General features: G+C 36.1%; 2 protein-coding genes across 3 annotated transcripts; both read right to left on the bottom strand.

The window, feature by feature from the left end:
- Window positions 1–4,601: 4,601 nt before the first annotated feature.
- On the bottom strand, window positions 4,602–14,050 carry LOC127988420 (beta-1,3-galactosyltransferase 2). 2 transcript variants are annotated; one of them, XM_052591175.1, is made up of 3 exons: window positions 13,884–14,050; window positions 9,153–9,258; window positions 4,602–6,445 (listed from the first exon to the last, which is right to left on the bottom strand). In XM_052591175.1, the coding sequence occupies exon 3, from the start codon at window positions 6,424–6,426 to the stop codon at window positions 5,380–5,382; it is 1,047 nt and encodes a 348-aa protein (XP_052447135.1). In that variant the 5' UTR covers window positions 6,427–6,445; window positions 9,153–9,258; window positions 13,884–14,050; the 3' UTR covers window positions 4,602–5,379. The 2 variants fall into 2 exon arrangements, with proteins under 2 accessions (XP_052447135.1, XP_052447136.1); XM_052591176.1 differs by lacking the exon at window positions 9,153–9,258.
- Window positions 14,051–18,173: 4,123 nt separating this feature from the next.
- On the bottom strand, window positions 18,174–19,148 carry LOC127988337 (beta-1,3-galactosyltransferase 1-like). The gene has a single exon (XM_052591023.1). It carries the CDS (start codon window positions 19,146–19,148, stop codon window positions 18,174–18,176), a length of 975 nt encoding a protein of 324 aa, XP_052446983.1.
- Window positions 19,149–22,539: the final 3,391 nt, after the last annotated feature.

The following is a 22,539-nucleotide window of genomic DNA, read 5'->3' on the forward strand; positions in this document are numbered from 1 at the left end:
ACTCATTTAGCAGTAACGTTAGCTGTTCTCGGGTAATTCTCATCTTAATGCTAAGTGCTAACTAAGAAAATAGACATTTAATCACCTTGAACATTTTAACAGGGCTCTCAAGTCTCACGCATTGGGCGTGAGACCCACGCATTTCAATCCGTTCACACGCTCACACGCCACACCTTGTATTTCTCACGCAGAGACATTACGAGGATAACGCCCACCAAGTTGCGGCGCTATTTTTTTAAACAGTGAAACAGGTAGAGGAATCAAGTGAGTTCCCCGAAGGCCCCGACACGCACCAGCTAATCAAATAAAAAAATATAGCTACCGATCAGCCAATCAGAAAATAGCATTGCTGTATCCGGGTAAGATTTTTACAGGCTCGTGTGCAACACAGATCCAGACGCTCGCTGAAGTAGGTAACGTTACAGTTACAGACTTGCCAAGACAATGACACAGATTTTCACTATATGATTTTTTTTTTATCAATATATTAATTTTAAATTTTTTAAAAACAGTCTAAGATATGTTTTGGTCTGATGGTTATTATGACCCCGACACGCACGCAATTTTGGCCATTATACGTGGTCGGCCGTAGCTTTTGTGCCTATTATTAGCCCACTATTATTTTTTTATTGCCAAAGTTACACGTTGAAGAGGATGCGGGGCTACTCTGACAGTTTTATATAAGAGACTTCCATAATAGGCCTATCCATAATACTTGTATGGCAGTATCCATAATAGTTTGAATTATTTTTTGTTTTTTCTTTCCTTTTATTTTTACTGCACCTCATCCTGGTCCCCATTTTCAAAACGTTTTGCCTAGGCTATTTCATTATATTTTATCCAATGTATAATATTGATTATTGCATTCGTCTATTTCAAAGATGTCAGGGAAGAGGCAAAGGAGCAATCTTTCATGCTTTGCTCTAAAAGATCAGGGCCCGTATTCATAAAGAATCTTAATGCAAAAAGTAGCTCCTAGTGACAAAATTCTAAGAAAATTCTTAGAAATGTGGGCGTTTACTCTTACAATTAAAGAAAAAAATCCTAGTAAAGAAAAAAGTAATTCAGAAAGCATCTTAACCCTTAAAAGAGGTCTTAAGGTCAAACTTGTTAGGAGCACAGACGAGGATTTTTAAGAGGCTTAAGAGTTTCTTTAGCAGAGGAGAAAATGGCAGAAAGATGAAGAGGCAGAAGAAATGTGTTGCAGACAATGGATGACAGTGAGTTAATAAGACGGTATAGATTATATAATAATTTATAATTTAATATATAAATTAAAGTAATCACTACATTACAATATTTGGCAACTGGGAACATGCAACAATGCAATAGTGATGACTTGGGTCTGTCACAGCCTTCTGTAAGCAAAGTGATCACACAATTACAGCACTTTCAGAACATCTTATTGTGTCGCAGTTCATTTCGTTTCCACTGGACATTACCACCTTGCAGGCTCAAAAAACTGCATTTATGAATATAGCAGGCTTATAGGTGCGCACAAGCAGGGGGAACGAACCGTTAATAGTTTGTGCTATACGGTCCTATGTCTGCTTCTTGTCTCTTGCTGTGACACCCGGCCCGAATTTTCCTTTAAGAATGGCCTTGTGTTCATCCACTAACTGGGCTAACAGTAAACACTGTTCCTCTGTCCAGTTTGACTTTCTCGCCCTTCTTGGTTTTGATTCCATGTTTGATACATTAAAACCAACATTCAAACTGCCACTTCAATCACTGTAATTAGAAAGAGTGGAACAATTTTTATCATTCTAGGCCAATCAAATACCTTATAGGAAATTAAAAGCATGGTAAATAAAAAAATAGAATTCATATACACACATATAATGTGTGTGTGTGTGTGTGTGAGAGAGAGAGAGAGAGAGAACGGTCAAATAGGAAAAATTACGCATGTAAATTCAAAGTGAGAATTAGAATAGACCCTATACTTAAAATCACTCTTTTTTTTCCTTCTTGGACAACCAACCAATCACAGTCTTCAAAAGATTGTGTCATACATAGCAACGGGGTCAACCCCGCCTCCTCACTAAGATAAACGTTTTTGTCTTTTCCTTACTCAGAGTTGCTCTCAGATCGGTCCCGAATCACTCTTAAGCTAAGACTCCTACGTAAAAGTTTTTAAGCTAAATTAAGAGTTTTCTGAGAGGATTCTTAGAATCTTTATGAATACGGGCCCAGCTCCCTAAAAAGGTGGCTAGGTCAGAGGAGGAGGCTGTGGAGAATACAGTAGGGGAGGGAGTTAGGGTGCCAGTAGAGGATGGGTGCTTGGAAGAGACTGTGGAGGACCATAGAGGAAACAGTGGAGAACCCACTGGAAACAGGGAAAAAGAGAGGGTTATGTAGAGCAGCCACCTATAGGTGTTCCTTTAAGAAGGAGTGGTCAACCCGATGGCCATTCATCACAAAGGGAACCACTAGCTCTTTTTACTGGTGCTTAGTCTGCAGACAAGAGAACTCCTTTGTCCATCAAGGTGTGAGGGACATAAGCAGGGAGGCTTTCTAAAATAGCTGCATTAGTGTTAGTGCTCGCTCATTCAAATACCTATGCTGAGAGGGTTTTCTCCATGGTGGGATTAAACAAGACCAAAACCATGAACAGCTTAGCACTTGATGGAACTGTGAAAAATGGCTGGCTTGGAACCACAGTGATTCAAATGGGAGCCACCAACCCCTGGCCTCAAAACCAGCTACCAACACCTACTATAAACAGCACTGACCATTTTCTCTCTCTCACACACACAAACACACACACACAAATAAATGCTGAATTAAATAAATATTATTTTATTTGTAAGAATATGTGTCATTTATGAGATCAGACACCCGTCCCCATCAAACCCCTGCCGACATCGCGACCGCGGGCAAAATCTCACTCTGAACTCAGTTCAAAACTTGAGAGCCCTGTTTTAATGTAATGTGCAGTTGACTGTTGGGAAGAATAGACAACATAACTGATTTTGAGTAGCCTACTTGAAACACGGATGAGGGAGCGATAGGTCATATTCAAGTCCGGTTAGCTTGTGAGCTAATATTTACTTTATTCATCAGTTAAATAGTTAGGCTATAACCCGGCATGAAGTGGCCTAACTCAGTAGAAGCAGTTTTAAACGTCTTCAAGCTCATATTTTTTGTAGAATTATTTAGTAAAAATAAAAAAAGATGTAGCCTATGTGAATTGTAGAGTTTATATCATACTTATGAGGTACTTTTTTAGGCGGATGAACTTCTGGTTTAGAAATGCCGTGCAGGGAGTTTCCACGTAGGTTTATATGAAACTGCCCCTCCTATCCCCGACAACCTGCATCGTCATATCAGGACATTATTTTAGTGAATTCAGGGCTTTTCAGCATGACCACTCCCTCTCTTTGGTCTTCAGAAATGTCTGAAATTAATTTAGTCAGAGAGACACTCTTCTGGAAATATGATAATATTGTGTAATTATCATTTAAATCGCTCTAATTTTTAAACTGTGTCTCACAAGTCAACATCTCAGGAAAATGTTATGGGGTTTCAAAATCAAAGTATGACTTTCTGTTACGAAACAGGACGTGATTGCATACACGTCCTCATATGAGGACACGGAACTAAAAGCATGTTTACATATGAATTTTGGGAGACGCAACAAATGAATAGGGAAATAAATTATATTTCAATATTACTGTGAAATATTCTATATTAGTATGAAAGTCTTGTCAATTATTACTCCCATTATTACACTTATTTTTTTCATTAAATGTTGCCCCAAAAACACATTAATATGCTAATTAGATATAGTGTAGGCCTATAGATGCATATATATATATATATATATATATATATATATATATAATGAGAAAACCTATTTATGGGTTTTACACATTCTTTGCATAAAGAAAAATGGTATATCAAATCATTCTGTTATAGTTGAGAATTGTCTTTATCCAAAGTTTGAAAAAAATTACAACTGATAATGTATTGGTGATTTAATTTTTTTTATATATATTTGCCTAAGCTTGTTCATTCATGTATTTTTATTTTTTATTGAGTCCGATGTCCTCTGCCAAGGATGTAGCATAACTTGTTTTAAGGCAGCGGCTATTTGCACTAAGTGTAAATAGCAATAGAAGCTAGATGCTACATATACACTAAGTGCAAATAGCAATTCCATGCTATTTAATTTACAACGAGTGCAAATAGGGATAGGCAAACAGCAATTGTTTCAATTTACACTTAGTAAATAATAGTAGTATTTTTTTTAACAATATGCTATTTACACTATGTTAAAGTAGGTGAATGTGACGTGACTATGGCGACCCATTCTCAGAATTTGTGCTCTGCATTTAACCCATCTAAAGTGCACACACACCGCGAACACATACACACACCATGAACACACACCCGGAGCAGTGTATGATGCGGCACCCGGGGAGCAGTTGGGTTTTTTCCTTCAGCCGTGGTGTTGCAGGACTGAGACTCGAACCCACAACCCTTGGGTTAGGAGTCAAACTATCTAAACACTAGGCCACGACTTCCCCAGAGTTTTTTGAAAATCTGCACCTCATTGTTGCAGCATATAATAAAACAGTATGCAGTAATAACACATGGAGTATAAGTAATAATTTTAATTCAGATTATTAAATGGATGCCACCTTATTGGGATCACAAAGGCCTCTTTGCATCTACCCCAGGTAGAATCATATTTCTTTGTCAAGCATGGCATGAGCAGTGTTGGACTTGGCATTTTCTGACTGAAAAATGTCATGTAGTGTAACCATCAAGCAAATATTGCAGTATATACTGTAACTTGGTTGTTTCCACCTCAGTATGGATTGCTCAGTATGAAATCTGTTTAATAGCAAGACTAATTTCTAATAATAATTAATATTTGAAAACCTTTCAGAATTTTATAAAAGTTATCCAAAAGTAAATGCAATCCGTTACATTACTTTGATAAAGTAACACACTACTTATTACTATTTAAATAGAGTTGCTTGCAATCTGTAACATTTCCAAAGTAACCTTCCCAACACTGGGAACGAGTGTGTGCAAGCTTAGCTTTCAGCTGAAAATGCACATTTCTTTATGCAAGATAACCTTTTAACAGTAAGTGTTCAACATCAACAAGCAAATTATTTCATTCTTAAATAACTTAAAACATGCCCCTAACATGTCTCAAACTTTATATAACAAAAAATACATACATGTTTTTACATGTAAAACATAGGTCTATGTTCCTGAGGATACTGTGTGTTGCTCACACAACACACAAAATGTACATTTATATAAAGCGAACCATTAATGTAAAAAAGAAATAATAATATAAAAAAATGTCTTCGTCATACACAAAATATTGCAGTATGTCCTATTAGCCTGGACGTTTCCACCTCAGCATGGATTGCTGGTTGAATGAATATCTGTCCAGTAAGACGCCATCTGATTTGTGTTGCCCGTAAGTATAGCTATCAGTCCAGAATAGTAACAGCGATTGTACTGCGGTGGGTTCACCACAAACTGTTCTATATGTGGCGGCAGAGATGGGGCGATACCCATACGCTCCAAACACAAGCCAAGATATGCATCCTCTATGAAAATGGCCTTAATGTGCTTAGATTCCTGAATAAATTTCTGCGGCAGGTCCAGAGAAATGATGTAGCACATGCCTAGAGGATACGGCGGATATGTGTCTTTGGGGTACACGTCATAGGGGAGATAAAACTTGTTTAACGGATTTCGAATGACAATGTTTCCGTACCACACCAGCCCGGTCATATAGTTGGTTGGTACTGGGTTCAGACTCACAAGCATATTTATTAGATTGTTTGTGTTAACGAGCACGTCAGCGTCTACTTTCATAGCAAAGGATGCCTGTTGACAACTCCTGCTGAGCCACTCCATCATCATCATGGTTTTAATGGTCAGGTTCTTGTAGGAATCCAGGAAGTTGCTCTGGAGGAGGTCTTTGTACTGCTGGCTCTCATTCTGGAGTTTCTCCTGCAACGTTTCTTGATCATTTCCATTATGTAAGCCAATCATAAACAGCACCAGAACCACTTTGTCCCCAATGAGCTTTTCTCCACCCCACGTCCTCCTGATGCCACTGCGTGCCTCAAGGTCCCAAGGAGGCACCGGGACAATAATCACCACGAAGGGCTTCTGCTCTTCACATATCTTTGGTTGGTCAATGATAAATTTATATTTGCGGGGGTAGGCCACATGGTACAACCCCGGATCTTCCTGGACTTCCTGGTCTATTTCTGGTTCTTCGGTTACAGGATCCTTTTTTGGTGCTGTTGTGTTTTGTCGTTTTGGAAGAGGGTACCTTTGTGGTTCTTTCTTATATTGCCCTAATGTCATATAGGAATACGAGAGATACAATAGTAAAGAAGTTCCTGGAACCAGGAGAAAAAACAAGACACTCTTGTTATAGTACATCTGTCTTGATGAGACACAACTGAAAGAGAACAGAAAGAATCACAAGTAAGTGTCCAGTAAGCAAGTTCTTATCATTATGTTTGTTCTGATGTTGGTTTCATGGGGTTTTGAAACACTTTAAACAGTCTTGGGGAAAGTTACTTTTAAAAGTACAGTAATGGATTACAATATTGCGTTATTTCCTAAAAAGGTAACTAATTACATTACTTAGTTACTTTTATGAAAAGTAATGTTTTATGTTACTTTTGCATTACTTTTTAAATATAAGCAGGACTTGATTGTTTTTAATTTAAGAAGTTCTATTCATAGCAAATGTAAAAGCCCTTTCACACCAAAAAGTGTAATGAATAAACCTCAGGCTGAAGGAATAGTAAATTCACGTCTGTAGAGTAGAACACAGGAGAAGAAGGTTCAACACACTTCAGCAATAAAAAAAAAAACCCAATGAAGCACAATGGTTAGTTTATATAAAGTCATTTTTGCTGAATAGTATGGTTGAACTGGATCATCAAAGATCAACAGCAAAGACAGTTAATAAGATTAGATTAGATACATTTGTGTCATTTAACAATTAATTATTGCAGGTTTGTGTCATATTCTGAGTTTGATTTTCATTGTTTAAATTCATATTGAAGAATAATAAATCTGTTTTTTTTTGCGAGTAGGATGAATTGATACACATTCACATTTAGTCTAGAACTACATCACATTCACACAGCGCCTCTGTACTTCCGATTTCTCCCAATATGAGGACAGGCTTGTAAGTCAATAAATGGGAAAACAAAGTAACTGGTGTTACTTTTTTGAAAAAATAACTCTAAATATTTTCTTGTAAATGAAAAAGTAATTACTTTACTATATACGTGAAAAAAGTAATCTGATTACGTAACATGAGTTACTTGTAACCCCCAACACTGCATTTAATTTTGTTTGACTGAAAAATGTCATGTAGTATAACCAACGTTTTAATTACATTAACTAATTTAACAAAAGCAAGTATTAATGTTTTTTGAACTTCACTAAACAAATGAGCCACGCAAACCAGCAAAAGATAAAAATGCAAACATGTAGGACAAGTAGAAAATGTATCTGTATCTAAGTTGATTATCAGCCTGCTCTTGAAAGAGAACTGGTTTGGTTTTTGAGAGTCTGAAATGCTGCACAGTGCTGCTGTTTGTTTGGTGAGCGCACTGTGCTTATTTATTCGTATCATATCATAGCCTAAGGTTTAAATCATTGCCTTTTAAATATATACAAATAATAGAATGTGTGAATGATGGATTATTACTATTATTATTATTATTATTATTATAAGTGTTATCACTCTTGCAAAGCTCTGACTTCTGAGAGATTCATGGAGAGGCAACAGCAATGCTGTGTTTGATTTGCGCTCTTTTCACTCATAAAGTTTACACTTATTCACTTCACACTTGTGATTTTAGAGGTCTGTGTATAATATCGCGCTGGTCCCCTGGCTCAACTGTTATCTAGCAAACACCAGACGGTGTCAGCCCAATATTTAGGCAGAATTATTACTTGTTTGTTATTAGTTTTTGAAGTCATTTTCCATTCCAACAGTGGTTGAAGAAGTCGAAAACTCTACTACTCAACTAGTCAATGCAAGACCTAATGTGCATGTGACCTAAGTGTACAACGCAAGTGCGGGCATATCATTTTAGGTGACATAATGATGCATCACATGCACTGTACACACACTCACATTCACATAAAAACCAAAGTGTACTTTGGCCATTTTCTTTTGTTGTTGTTGTTGTTTGTTTTGTTTTTGTATGTGTAATCAGTGAGTGAAGCATTTTTTTGTTTTCCAGCTTTGGAAAGCGGCTTCATTAAAAATTCACAAGAATACAGATTTAAATGTCACTTCCTAGGTTTGAATGCAAAATTGAACATTCAAAGTAGTAAGCATGAGCTAGTTCGTCTGCGGTTTGTATATCTGCAGTCTTAGTTTCAGTTCCCCTGTTTGAATTCTAAATATAAATGATTGCCACACTGACAGTTGCTTCCTCTCATGCAGAACATCTCTGCTAGCACACTGTTGGCTGTAGCCTTTGTGAAACTAGTTCTTTTTATGTCAGCGAAGTCATTTCAGTGAAAATAAGCTGATGATGATAATTAGTGGGGGTTTTTGGGACCTTTCCGATCACCGGAATAAATCTGATTCCACATTAGTCTGATTCTAGCTAGAGTCCAAATGCTCCCAAATCCATGACAAGACCATAAAAACAATTCTTGACTACTAAACCTCAAAACACAATCATTACAGTGTCAACAAATGTATCCGTCAAACCATTTATGCAGTTCACATACAATACACATCCACAAGATCCTGAATACTGGACATAAACGCCTCCCTCAAATACATATTAAGTTCGCAATATATACCACAAATGAATAAGACATTTTCTAGCTGTAATTTAAGGTACAAACAAATACCATTTTGGTTTTGTTGAAATATAACAGAGCAAAGACAAACTGCGCACGGATTTGTGCTTTGCAATAAACTGAACCTTTCATTCTGGCAGTTAAGGATACTTTCCCAACCTTATACAAAATGACACAACTGAGCACAACAACACATTTGTAACAACAAAAAGTAAGACTTGTTTTAAGCAAATCATACAGCATTCTATTTAAAAGGGTATGGCTCTAAATTTATTCAATAAATCCACAAATCATACTTGAAATGCTAGTTAATTCAGACATACCTTTAGCAGCGATAATGAAGCTTGCATTTCCTTCTCGTCAACACACTAAGATGACTCATTTACTATTGGACGAGAGCAGCCTGTTACACCAGAAACACCAGTTTCTCTAAAAAAAAAAAAAAAAAAAAAAAAGTCTACTGAGAGATGTTAGATAATTTTCTGGCGGTTACCAGGACAGAGATTAAGTCTAGACCTAACATAAATTAAGATACATTGCTCTCTGAGCCTCCCATAGAAAACAAGGGTCCTACCAAGATTAACGCACATAAACATTGCAAGGACATTGTTGAAATAGTCTTTGTGGCATCAGTGGTTTACCTGTAATTTATGAAGCTATGGGAATACTTTTTGTGTGCGATAAAAAAAACTAAAAAAAAAACTATATTCAATGATTAATCTCTTCGGTCTCACCCCATAATCCCATTTTGGATTACGTTTTTTTTTTTACATTCGGATTAAAGCAAAAATGATGTAAACAGCATATCCATGCACAGTGCTGCTGACACAGGACAGCATACATTGTTTACGTATTCAATATTCTCCAAAATGGCGCTATAGGGTGACGCGGAGGAGACATTGTTGAATAAAGTCATTATTTTTGTTTTCTTTGCACACAAAAAGTATTCTCGTAGCTTTGTAAAAATACGGTTAAACCCCTGATGTCACATGGATTTTTTTAATGATCTCCTTGCTACGCTTCTGTGCGTTGATCGTGGTAATATTCCGGTCTATAAGAGGGTCAGAGAGCTCTCGGAAATCATCCGAAATATCTTACTTTGTGTTCTGAAGATGAACGAAGATTTTACCGGTTTGGAACAACATGAGGATGGGTAAGTAATGACAAAATTTTCTTTTTTGGGTGAACTGTCCCATTAAATGTCACTGATGTGTATTTACTGAGTAATCAACTTTTTTCAGAAGAGGGATCAAAACGACAATTTTAACCTGAGAATCTGAGCCAAATTACTTAAGATTGCAGCATCATGTTATTTTAGAAAAAAATATGTTGATTTTAACTAGCTTTGTGGAATTATATGATAGGGTTGGGAATCGAGAACCATTCAGAACCGGTTCTGTTCTTTAAAAAGAACCGGAACCGTGAGCAATTTCTAAGTTTCGGTTCCGAAAACGGTTCTGGTGTGACACGTGACCAAGCGCTGTGAGGAGCCTTCCGCCAGTGTTCTGATGATTCTGCGTTTCCCGTTAAGGATGTCACAAACTGAATAACAGAAACGTCGCCCTCCCTCTTTAATTACTGAGCAAACTGATTCGAATGATGCGCATTCTACAAACGCGCTGCACCGCGTCACATATTTAACTACCGAACACATATAGCTTATTAGTTTCCCTCAACTGTACGCATACTCGCGCCTTTGATAACTGTGCATGTCGTTAAGTCTGACTGTGAATGTATCGTCAGCACGTAGCACCTGCCGCCACTAAAGTACATTATATTTATTCCATATTGTCATTAATATACATACTGACTTTAACCTGGACCATTAAATAAAAATACTGCTATTGTTATGCAAGTATGAAGGTTAGACTATTTAGTGTACAGGTCATTTCAAGAGTAATAAACAAAGTGATAGAAATGGTAACAAACGGTAACACCAGTGACACAAATCCTGGGGACCACTGTTTTCACTATACATTTTATAATTTTTATTGAGCATTTTATTTTCTTATGCATTTCATATAAAATATTTAATAGTTATTAATACATTTTTGTTATTGAAAATGGATGAAAACTCTGATTTTGACTGCAAAATAAAGCACTTTCCCCCTGTAAATGGCTGTGGGGACAAGCAGTTTTGTGGTGCTTGGAATTCTTTATAATTAAATAAAAACAAATAGTTCCACATTTATGCCGCAAGAACGTCTACTTGTTCAAATAACACATTGTTTTATTTTAAAATATTAATGAATATTAATCAAGTTGTCTTTGTTAGGTCTAACTGATTTGCTGAAATCAAAACAGGGCTAGTAATAGATCAGCGCCAGCCAATGAAATTGCCATTTGCGCATTAGCTCCGCCAACTACCGGAGAAACCGCCTTATCTTCCGCATGTTCTAAATGAACTCCATTATTTTGACAGGGAAATACAACAAATAATATAGTTTACATGTAACGTGTCGATTCAGTGTGGTAAGACTCTCGCTCTCTCTCTTTGCATGTGTGAGAAACAGCGCTATCAGCAAAGCAACGGCGAGTCGTGCGCCTTCACACAGAGTTTACAGTTCGGCAAATACAGATGCGCTGTGCGTCCATTGAGATGAACTGAAAAGTACAGATCGCTTGAGAGAGAGCGAAACTCTGTTCAGCGAGTGAAAATGTGCTAATCTTATAATAGCCTCGAACACTAAAGAATTTATTAGCCAATGGCTAACGATAAACATCATTAAGTCGCATAGAGTAAAATTCAGTCGCATATGCGAGTGATTTACTCGCAATGTAGAGGGTTGATCTTGTTTCTCTCTATCAAAACAACTGCATAGGACAGACCTGCCTGCCTGTAAAAAATAGTCAAGTTGAGGCATGTGGTTTCTTTCCTCACACACTGTATTCACATCAGTTAACCAAGATTTGCCTCAGCTTGATTGTTAAAGCATTAGAATCTCCTCATGTTATAACATGTGAAGCGTAGGCATAGACCAAAGTATCAAGCACTGGTAAATGGCATGTTTGGTAGAATCACAGATAGTACCTCAAACTTTGAAACATTTAAGGTCTTTCAAATACGAAAAACAAGTTAACCCTGTGTAAATCTCTCCACCCCATTCCTGTGTAATCTTATTTTTTTCTCTCATTGTTCATACGCAGACTCAAAGTTAACAGTTAATCCTGGTTATTCATACTCTAATGTGTCACGATACTATACATTCCTAAACCCTGGATTACTTTTTTTTTTCATATTTGCAATCATGACTAGATAAGCACAAAGCCAAATTTGGTTTTCAACCAATAAAAATGGGTACAATTGAACAATTTGGACTTGAAGCCACATTGAGAACCCGATATAGAGAAGAAACTATCTAAAATCTTATTGAGATATCTTTAATACTTCTTGAGTAACTGGCTTGTATAGTTATGGAAAAATAACCTTTTGATAGAGGGAAACAATCTTATTTATTATACAGTTATAATATACATTCTTCTTATTAATATAATAAGTTTGTGCTCTGTGATAAGTGGCTCACATTTGATTTTCAACCAATAATAATTGGTAAAATTAAACAATTTGGACATCGAGTCACATTGGAAACCCCACATCTTTGGGACTGATGCATATATTGCCTTAAAGATTAAGAAAGTTTGAGTTACAGGCATGTAAACCGGGAGGGGGGGGGGGGGGGGGCACAACAAGTATTTCTTCATATTTTTGAGCTGTCACCACCAGTAAACATATAATATAACAAAGATAGTTCAAATTCACATATTTTACTAATAAACCCTTCCAATCTTTGTATAGTTATAATAATAATTGTAATTTGTCACTCAGTAAATATACACCCGTGGCATCTGTGCGTTTCATTCATGCATTTATTTTACAAAAACACAGCATACCTCTGGTTGAGTTGGCACAGAATGAACCATATATATTTAATTAGCAGAGATGTACCACACTAAATATATATATGTATCTCTGAATGCTGAGTATTAGAGAGATTTGTTTAGTATTATAGTTCTGTTTTTCAAACAATAATGCATACTCTATATAAAAAAACTAATGTGCTGTTTCTCCCAAATTACAAAAAACAACTTGAAATCCAATCGGACCTTTTAAATAGAGATGCAATCAAACAAAAATCGTTGAACCTATCTGAACAAGGCCTCAAAGTCGGAGCCACACACAAATCTCATTTTATCGCTGCAGGTTCTGCTCCGGTTAACACTTTATGGCTGTATGCCAAACACAACAAAAGGTGCAGAGCAACCCCAGACGTATATGTCGCTTACTGGTTTATCTGGTTAGGCTGGTAAAACACTGCAGTTTAGCACAAGGCTTACACCCATGTCAGGTTTCTATAACTCATTCTATTGAATTGGAAAGGTAAACCAGAGTGCCAGGTGTGAAATAACACTTGCATTTTAAATGCGGCTGAAACTCGATGCTTCTCACTAAAAACCAAAGGTTTCGTGTATGACGGCTTATAGTGTGAATATAGATTTCTCATACACAAGCCTCGTTTTTTATTTGGTTTTGTGTTAAATATGTTCCAAACGACCAAACAATGATTAATTAGGTTATAAAATAGATTAATGTATCATATCACACTGATTGTTCCCTAATTAATGGTTTTGATCTATTGTCTTTATTACCTAGTTTTGAAAAAATACATCTGTATTTTAAATAGTTCTAGTTATAGAGGTTAGTATTATGAGTAATTGGTCATCATACTAAAACAATTACCTAACAAGCCATTTTAAGATTAAATTTACATTATGATCCATTTACCCTAACATGGAACTAGTAATGGTAGTTTTCTGATAATATCTTGACACTATTCTATAAAAATAAATAAATAAATAATTCTGACACACAATTTCCGCAAAAAGCGCCATTCTCCTCTCGCATTTCTCGCGATATTAGTTCGAAACGCGGTAACTTTGACAACCCCGCTACATAAAACCCACCACCCCTTTCTTTTTCACTGCTGTAGCCTACACTATAAAGTACAGTAAAAGGACTACGAATCAAACTCTCGAAACAAACGTATATTACTTACATCAGACGCGGTGACACCAGGTGAACGCCTCTTGAGTCGGAAACGCGTTTGTGATGCGTGATTCTGCGTTTCACGCTTTAAAGTCCAGCCCTTTAACACAGATTTCGAGTAAAGTATCTCAATCGATGTTTGTGCCAGCAAACAAAAGCCTCCATCTGTAAAACAACAGGTGTCTCCCGCCCCTAGCCACACCCGGAAATTGTTCTTCCTCCTCAGGTAGACATGATTTAATTGTAAATGTGAATGTTTATGTGTATTAATATGGGATATCCTTTAGTCATGTTTTATATATATATATATAACTCATTGTAATGTTTTTATGACAGCTGATGTTTCATATCAATGCTATTACAAAAAAATAATAATAATAAAATCTGTAGAATGGTGTTTGTAGACTCTGTAGTAATTTAATCCTATATTTTGTGTCACCCTGCGTCCCAGTGTGCATACTATCCACCCTATCTGCCCAAGGCTATATGGTATTGAAAATAAATATTTTCACACTCACATATATCTATGTATATATGTGCCTTGGGGCGCAGGCTCTGTCATTTGGTAGTTTCCACACCTTAACTTCAAGAGATAAGAACTTTGCTGCACTCTAGTGGCTCTAGAGCAATAGCAGATTTAAATCTAAAATTCCCTTTCTGATGTTATATTGTCCATACAGGCTATGGATGAGAGAGTGGTGCATGGTTAGGATACCCTGCAGGAAGCAAAATTGGGTCATAAGGGTCCTTTTTTTTTCTTTTTTTCTTTTTTGCATAGAAAGGGTCATATGCAATTGTCCAAAATCCCGAAATATTTTTCCCAACAGAACAAGCTAACCCTTCAAACCCCTCTATTGATGGTTTGTTAGGATAGGGCAATATTTGGCTGAGATAGAACTATTTGAAAATATGGAATCAGAGGGTGCAATAAAATTAAAAAAATAATAATAAAATTGAGAAAATCGCCTTTTAATATGATAACAGGATTGTCAGACCGTAATCTAACTTTGGTAATAAAAAAAAAAATGACAAAGAGGATGTTTAGCCATCAGACTAAATAGAAAAACATGGAATTTTTTTAGAATACCAAAAAGTGAGTTAAATCATTTAAAGGGGCCATTAGAAGATATAAAGTGGGAAGAACATTTTTTCTCAAAATTGTGTTGAAAGGAATACACATGTTCTAATGGATGTTATTCAAACTATAGTTTTATGAGACAATTTAAACTTATACAGAGATGGGCATAAATACATGAACATTTATTTAAAATAAAAATACAAAATACTGTGTGGAAAAAAACATGTGAAACTTGAAACAGGAGTTTTTTTCAAATGTGTTTTTGTCAATTTGCTGAGTTGGTATTTATGTTTAAGCTTAAATGGTTTTGCTCCACCTGTTTTTAAGTGTTACATAAATCAGATAACACACATTGTGTGATTGTGACATATTAGAGGTGATTGTACTGTCCCATTAAGAAAAAAATTATTTGGTCAATTTCTTTTGCTTTTAGAGGAACACTTGAGTGGAATAGACTCCCAGTAGAGATGAAAGAATTAAAACAGCTAACAGGACACTGTGGTTTCTTAAAAAAGCTGAAAATATATGGTTATTGACCCATCAAAATTGTGATCATTTAGAGTGATTAATGGAAATGGTATGGTAGTTTGTAATGTTGTGTTTCCATAGACTTAGTTTATTTTTTTCTTCTGCTTTTTTATTATTTTCTCCTTGTTCTTAATTTAGTGTATTAATATTCTTTGTTAATATTTTCTCCTTGTCCTTAACATCAACCTGCCAAAAGGGACTACGGATTAAAATTAGCCAGTGTTGGCTTAATCTGGTGCATTTCACATATTTAAGCATTATTAATGTGCATTGTCACTGATAAAAAAAAAAGACCAAATTAATTCCTTAATCCTTAGCAATTCATATAAATAATCAAAAATTAAGTTTTAATATATTTACAATAGGAAATTTACATAATATCTAAATGGAACATGTTCTTTAGGAATGATTTTGGCAAAAAAGAAAACATCTATTATTTTGACTCATACATTGTATTGTTGGCAATTGCTACAAATATACCTGTGTGACTTAAGAGTAGTTCTGCTTTTAGCACATGCTTTTTAGTCAGTCCTCAAATAGAGCCCTATTTATTTTTTCAGCCATAGAGTTAATGGGTTTTACAAGCAGTATGTGAGTAGATGATCCATAATGTGTCCATGGATCCTTTTATCAACATCAAGATGTTACATTAATGGGGTAGTGTATAATCTATATTTTATATTTGATATCACTAGGTTATTTAAAATGATGACAAATGGACTTTTAAAGGAATACGTTATCCAAAAACATCACAATAATCCACAAGTAAACTTGTAAACAGTGTTTGATCTGTCCATATTTCTCTCCTGATTCAGACAAGTTGACCTTTTTCACTGATGAAAGCAATATTATGGACCGTTTGAAATGTAAAATGTTTTATTAATGAATGCATGCAGTTTTTCAACATTAATCTGGATTAAAGTCATGTGAATTACAGTATTTGTGGATTTTTTTTTTTTTTTTTATCAGCTCTCTCATTCTGATGGCACCCATTCACCAATGATTCATATTTTAGTCAGAAGCAACAGTTTGAAATTTTCTTTATAGTGGATGTATGCAGATTTTCATTTCACAAGAGATAAATTTGTCTTTATCAGCTGTATGGACTCTCATTCTGACGGCACCCATTTACTGCAGTTGATCCATTGGTGAGTAAAGCCCCTTGCACACTGCACGTCGGACCCGGCATATTGCCGGAACATTGCCGGGTCGCCACGTCCCGGGATTGCAACCACGTCCCGGGATTGATTCCGGCACTGAACCCGGGTCGCAGACCTAGTAACATTGCTGGCTTCGACCCGGGACGAGCGCTGTGTGAACAAAAGCCAGATCTAATGGCGTGTCGAAGTGATGGCGCGCGTTATTACCATAGACAGTAAAAGAAATGGACACAGCAACCCCATTGGAACTCAATTGAGACAAATGAAGCCCAGTTTTAGCGTTTTTTAGCACTTCCGTTTCTGACGCGCAGACTCAAACGAAGCTTGACGACGTCAGCAACCTGTCTGACAGATGTAAATGTTCTAGTAGCTGTGCGTGCAAACTGCCATCGTTAATCTTGCAGAGACGGCGAGCTTGAGCGGGGAGTTCTTTGTCGTGAGTGAGCAGGAGTAAGTATTCTGATTAATTATTTTGTATAGTATTTTAAAATGTAACGCCAGTACGCCATATTAAGTTAATTGCCTGCGAGCTTCTCCACCTGTCTGTACGGTAATGCGACAGAGAGCCGAGTGGTTATGACGCAATCGTTAGCCTATTTTTTACAAAAACTGTTTATACGGGGCCATAATGTAACATAGAAGGTAATGGAGCCCTTTATACATTGTCGTGTATCTTTAGAAATAAATAATGGACAAACGGAGTCTTTAAACACCTCAGATGTAAAGTTATTCGCTGTCAAAGTGACGCCAAAATGAATGGGAGTCAATGGGAATGCTAACGCAAGTGAAGTTCTGCTAAAAGATGGCAGCCCCCACCCGACTTCAACTTCCGGTCGAGTTCCTTGCCCCTTGGTTATTGCACGACTCTTTTACCGGCTGTTTTGAAGGAAGATCAACGTTCGTGACAAAAAAAATATGTGCAAACTGTAATGAAGCAGAGATCAGTTAGTTCCTCACTTTCCACACTGAAGGCAAGATTGTTCACTTGCTTCAGTGAAAGTATAACGTGCCTAGCGTTTTCGACTCGTACATTACACATCAAGCGCTGATGTCACGTGTCGTTACGGGATCTTCACGGGTTGTGTGTGAAAGCACGCACATATACCGGGTAATCACTGGCAGTGTGAAAGTGCAAAATCTAGCAACCCGGGAACAATTGCCATGTTTTTGCCGGAATGGCAGTGTGAAAGGGGCTTTAGTGATGTAATGTTACATTACTCCAAATCTGTTCCAATAAAAAAAGAAACATCTTTGAGTTATTTTTATTACATTTATCATTCATTTCATAAAATGTTCAAAAATATTTAGATTTCAAACAAATATATTTGATAAGTTTTTTTACGAAAATTGTTTATCCTGAATGAATCAGTGTTCATTTACATAAAGGTGTAAAAGGAGTGTTGTAAAGACAGTGATGTTTTACATTTCAAATTCATAGATCGAGTGGATCACTTAGTTTAGAAATTAATCAAATAAGCTGCTGTTGTAAAAATACATTGTAACTACATATATTTTTATTTCAAGAGAAATAAATTTAGACTCCAAGCAAGTCTTTTGAGCAGGGTCTTTTGGTTGAGTGAATATCCATCCAATAGGAAATCAGCTGAGTCAGGCTGTCTGTGAGTATTGCTATTCGTCCAGAATAGTAACAGCGATTGAATTTTTTTGGTGGTTCGACCACAAACTGTCCAATATCTGGTGGTTTCTTAGGTGCGATTCCCAAATGCTTCAAGCACATGCCCAGATATGCGTCCTCAATAAAAATAGGTCTGATATGCCTTGAGATGTGCAGGATCTTTTCTGGTAAGTCCATAGAAAAGATATAACACATACCCAGAGGATAGGGAGGATATCTGAATTTAGGATACACATCATGAGGGACATAAAACTTGCTGGATGGATCTCTCAAGACAATGTTTCCAGATATTACTAGGCCGGTGATGTAATTACGTTGTAGTGTTTTCAGACTCACAAGCATGTGTAATAGGTTTTTCATATTGAGGAGCACATCAGCATCCACTTTCACACCATAGGATGCCTGTGGACAATTTCTGTCGAGCCATTCCATCATCACCAAGGTCTTAATGGTCAGGTTCCTGTAGGAATCCAGGAAGTTGCTCTGGAGAAGGTCTTGGTACTCCTCGCTCTCATTCTGGAGTTGCTCCTGCAGTGTTTTGTCACCACTTTGGGAGCCCAGAAGAAAGAGAACCAGTACCAGTTTGTCCCGGACAGGCTCCTCGCTGCCCCATGTTATCCTGATGGCGTTACGTGCCGCGACGTTCTGCGGGGCCACAGGGACGATAATCACCACAAAGGGCTTTTGCTGTTCACACTTCTTTGGCTGGTCAAGGATAAATCTGTAATTTTGAGGGTAAGAAACATGGGGGTTCCCTGTCTTTTGCACCATTTTCTGCCACTTTCTTGTTTCGAGGGTAATGGCAGTGAAATACAGCAGTAAAAAATTCAGTAGGATGAAGAGACCAACCAGTAGCCAACTCTTACAGAACATCTGAACGAGGCTGAAAAGAAAATGGAAGTTTTCATTTAAAAAGTTATCTTATTTCTAGCTTGTATTACTTATTCAGATTTAAATTTTAGAGTGATAGTTGGCAAAATATGTTAACCTTTTGTTCTTCACAAATAAAGCCAAAGCAATACATGTTTTGAAAGACCTGAGGTTAAATGTTAGTTTTTAGGCAAACTGTCCCTTTAAATTTAAAAGAAAACTTTTTCTTTTTTTCTTTTTTCTTTTCAAAGTGTGTCATTGTCACAGAGTTATTAAAATGCAAAAATGCAGTGCTTCTCTCAGGAAACAGGCAAATCATTTTGACCACTGTGGTCAGAGGCTTGAAGGCTCCTCAAAAAAAAAAAAATCATGTTACATTTCCCTGATGCAAATTCAATACCTTCTCTGCACTAAAAACTCAAAACCAGACATAAACATTATAAAGATGGTTCTTTAAACGTTCTAGTAGCAGTTTTATTTAGAACCACATCTTACTCAAGAACCCTTTTATGCTAAAATGGTTCTTCGTGTCAGAGTTTAGGGTTCCAGGGTTGCCAGGTTACCACAACAAAACCCACCCCTGTGCTACTCAAACGAGCCCGTGTTCCGAGGGATCCCACATTAAAAATCGCGTTCAGTGGTAAAATACACGTGTTTTGGCCGGGTTCCTTGGTCATATTCGCAGTCCATGGGCTCAATTTCACGTTATTGGAATCGTTTTTTCAACCTGCGGATATGAAAAACAACCCGCGGCAACAGTGTTGAAGTATCCCAATTCCGCGGGAAAACTGCGGACTTGGCAACACTGGTTCTTTCCCGCCTTTCTATGTTTCAAATTTTTAACTGCCAAAGTCATCTTCAGTATTGATTTTCTAGTACTCAACCACCCACCATCTAAACTGTGAACACACCATCAACAGGTAAATTCTTACAATGTTTAAATTGTAACTGGTTTCCATCAATCAAGTTTTTTTTTTTTTTTTTAGTTTAGGGTTAACTTAACGTTTAAGTTTTTTAAGGATACTTTGCTCTTCTCTACAAACTAACAGATATTGAATTCAGCTTCTTTTGGCCTTCGTTGGCATTATTGTTTTTACATAATCAAATTGAAGTGACACAGTGCAGCAAAGTCAAATGTGTAGCTATTTCATACGGTTTCACATCAACATCATGAGTGAAAGTGCCATTTAATTACAGCACAAATACACATATTAATGGTTACCACAGAGGATTGTGTAGAAATTTCACTGGTATGTGGCCTTCATTAAATGTATTTTTATTTGGGGTTTTATGTAACGTATTTATTTTTTATTTTTTTTTGTCATGTATTAATGTATTCATCTAATAACTTGTTAGAGCAAATGTAGGCTACCTAATATGATAATGCTCATATAAATAATATAAAGTACAACCAAACTAATTTTACACCATTAAGGTTGTTTTTTTTTTATAGAAAATAGTTCTTTTTAGAATCAAAAAGGGTTCTGCTATTGTTACGAGCCAAAGAACCTAATTTACTCTAAGAAGCCATTGCAAAACACAAAATCTATTAAATGTTTGAACATACCTTATGTTGTCTTGTAACAGCGATATTGTACATATCTCAGAGTCACAGTATCTGAGCTCCTCCTTTTCCTTTCTTCTGACCTATACTGGATCCTTTAAAAACACCTGGTGAGGCTATGGAGTATCAAAAGCTGGCAAAGTTCCAGAGACATTTTGCTACTCAAAAGGATCATGTTACCACCCATCTTTTAATTGTTCTCCTCCATCTGCAAATGTTATGTTTCTGATGCCAGCTGGAACCTCAAATATAGGAATAAGCATCTTAAGATAAGTGCTAACATTTCAGATGGTTCTGAATATAATGTCTAAATGTCTCGAAGATATGTGGCATTATAATAGTCTGGAAGCTGCCACCTCACCTTACTAACATTATTTGCATGACATGTAAAATACAAGATGACAGGGCCAATGTGACCTTGTCAACACTTAAGTTGGACAGTGCTGAAAAACAACAACGAACTGTTCTTTTTTAAAAATCTAATATAAAATTCTAAATTTAATAACGCATAATGACAGTATAAGTGCATTGTTCTGTATAATAATGATATGTATATAATTAAATATATGACCCTGAACCACAAAACCCGTCATAAGGGTATTTGTTTTATTTCTTTTTATTGAGATTTATACATCATATATAAATAAGCTTTCCGTTGATGTAGGCTATGGTATATACATGCAAATCTGTGGCCGTTTCAGAAAGATTAAGTGAAAACTCTTGAGTGTGTTAACCCTGAAGTGATTTTCCATTTCAGAATGGGAGGATTGTCAAACCCGAAAAAGCAAGTCAAGCCCGTTTCTGAAAGAGAGGTAACTTTTCCATTCATTTACCATGGTAACTTAGCTCTATGCACCTAACCTGGTCAGGAGCAGGTTTTCTTTTGTAAACCCAAAGTTTATTTCGGTCTCCTATTTTTTTTTTTTTAAGCGCAAGCTATGTTTAAATACTTCATTCATGCATGCATGCTGCAAAAATGCTTTTCTTAAAAATTATTTTTTTCCAAGTACAGATATGCCTGTATGTTATTTTAAATGAAAATGAAGAAAATGTTCCTAACAAGTTTTAATAATCATAAAAGTATTTTTTATTTTAATAAATACAATAATTTACATACAATGTTATTATTGCATTAATGTACAACAATGATGAGGTGCAAACAGTAGGCCTATGTTTCTGCCAGTATAAAGTACAAATAGCATCTAATTATTATTTACACTTGGCCTGTTGCAAAGAACTGCTTTTTTTACATGGAAAAAAAAATATATCACTATTTTCACTAAGTGTAAATAGCATCTATTTGACTATTTGCACTTAGCCTACTGTAAATAGGATCTATCGCTAAGAAAGTCGGCTATGTTAATTCCACTTAGTGTAAATATAGCCGCTGCTGTAGTTTTTCTTACCTTATTGGCAGGTCTTTGGTAATATATATATATATATATATATATATATATATATATATATATATATATATATATATATATATATATATATATATATATATATATATATAAGCTACCTTGAAAATTAATAGCCTATTAGTTCAATAACCTACCATTCTGCCAGTTTTCACCTGTGATATTATAACAGTGATAAGAATTAAACTTGTATTGAGTCGTAATAATATCGGAGCTCCATTGGTCATGGCCTTTCATAGTCGTGGTGCACGCTCGAAACTCCGATTCAACCTAATCAGAGTTGACTGAACTGACACAATTCTGTTCTGAAACCGAAAACTCAGGAATTTGTGCACAAAAAAATCTAAATATTGAGTAAATTGCCTTTAAAGTTGTCCAAATGAAGTTCTTAGCAATGCTTCTACTAATC

The sequence above is a fragment of the Carassius gibelio genome, chromosome B22, assembly GCF_023724105.1.
Source record: "Carassius gibelio isolate Cgi1373 ecotype wild population from Czech Republic chromosome B22, carGib1.2-hapl.c, whole genome shotgun sequence".
Lineage (NCBI taxonomy): Eukaryota > Metazoa > Chordata > Actinopteri > Cypriniformes > Cyprinidae > Carassius > Carassius gibelio.

What these genes read in the sequence shown, in the direction of transcription:
- LOC127988420 (XM_052591176.1), bottom strand. Translation starts at nt 6,426, where the DNA reads ATGTACTATAACAAGAGTGTCTTGTTTTTTCTCCTGGTTCCAGGAACT.
- LOC127988337 (XM_052591023.1), bottom strand. Translation starts at nt 19,148, where the DNA reads ATGTTCTGTAAGAGTTGGCTACTGGTTGGTCTCTTCATCCTACTGAAT.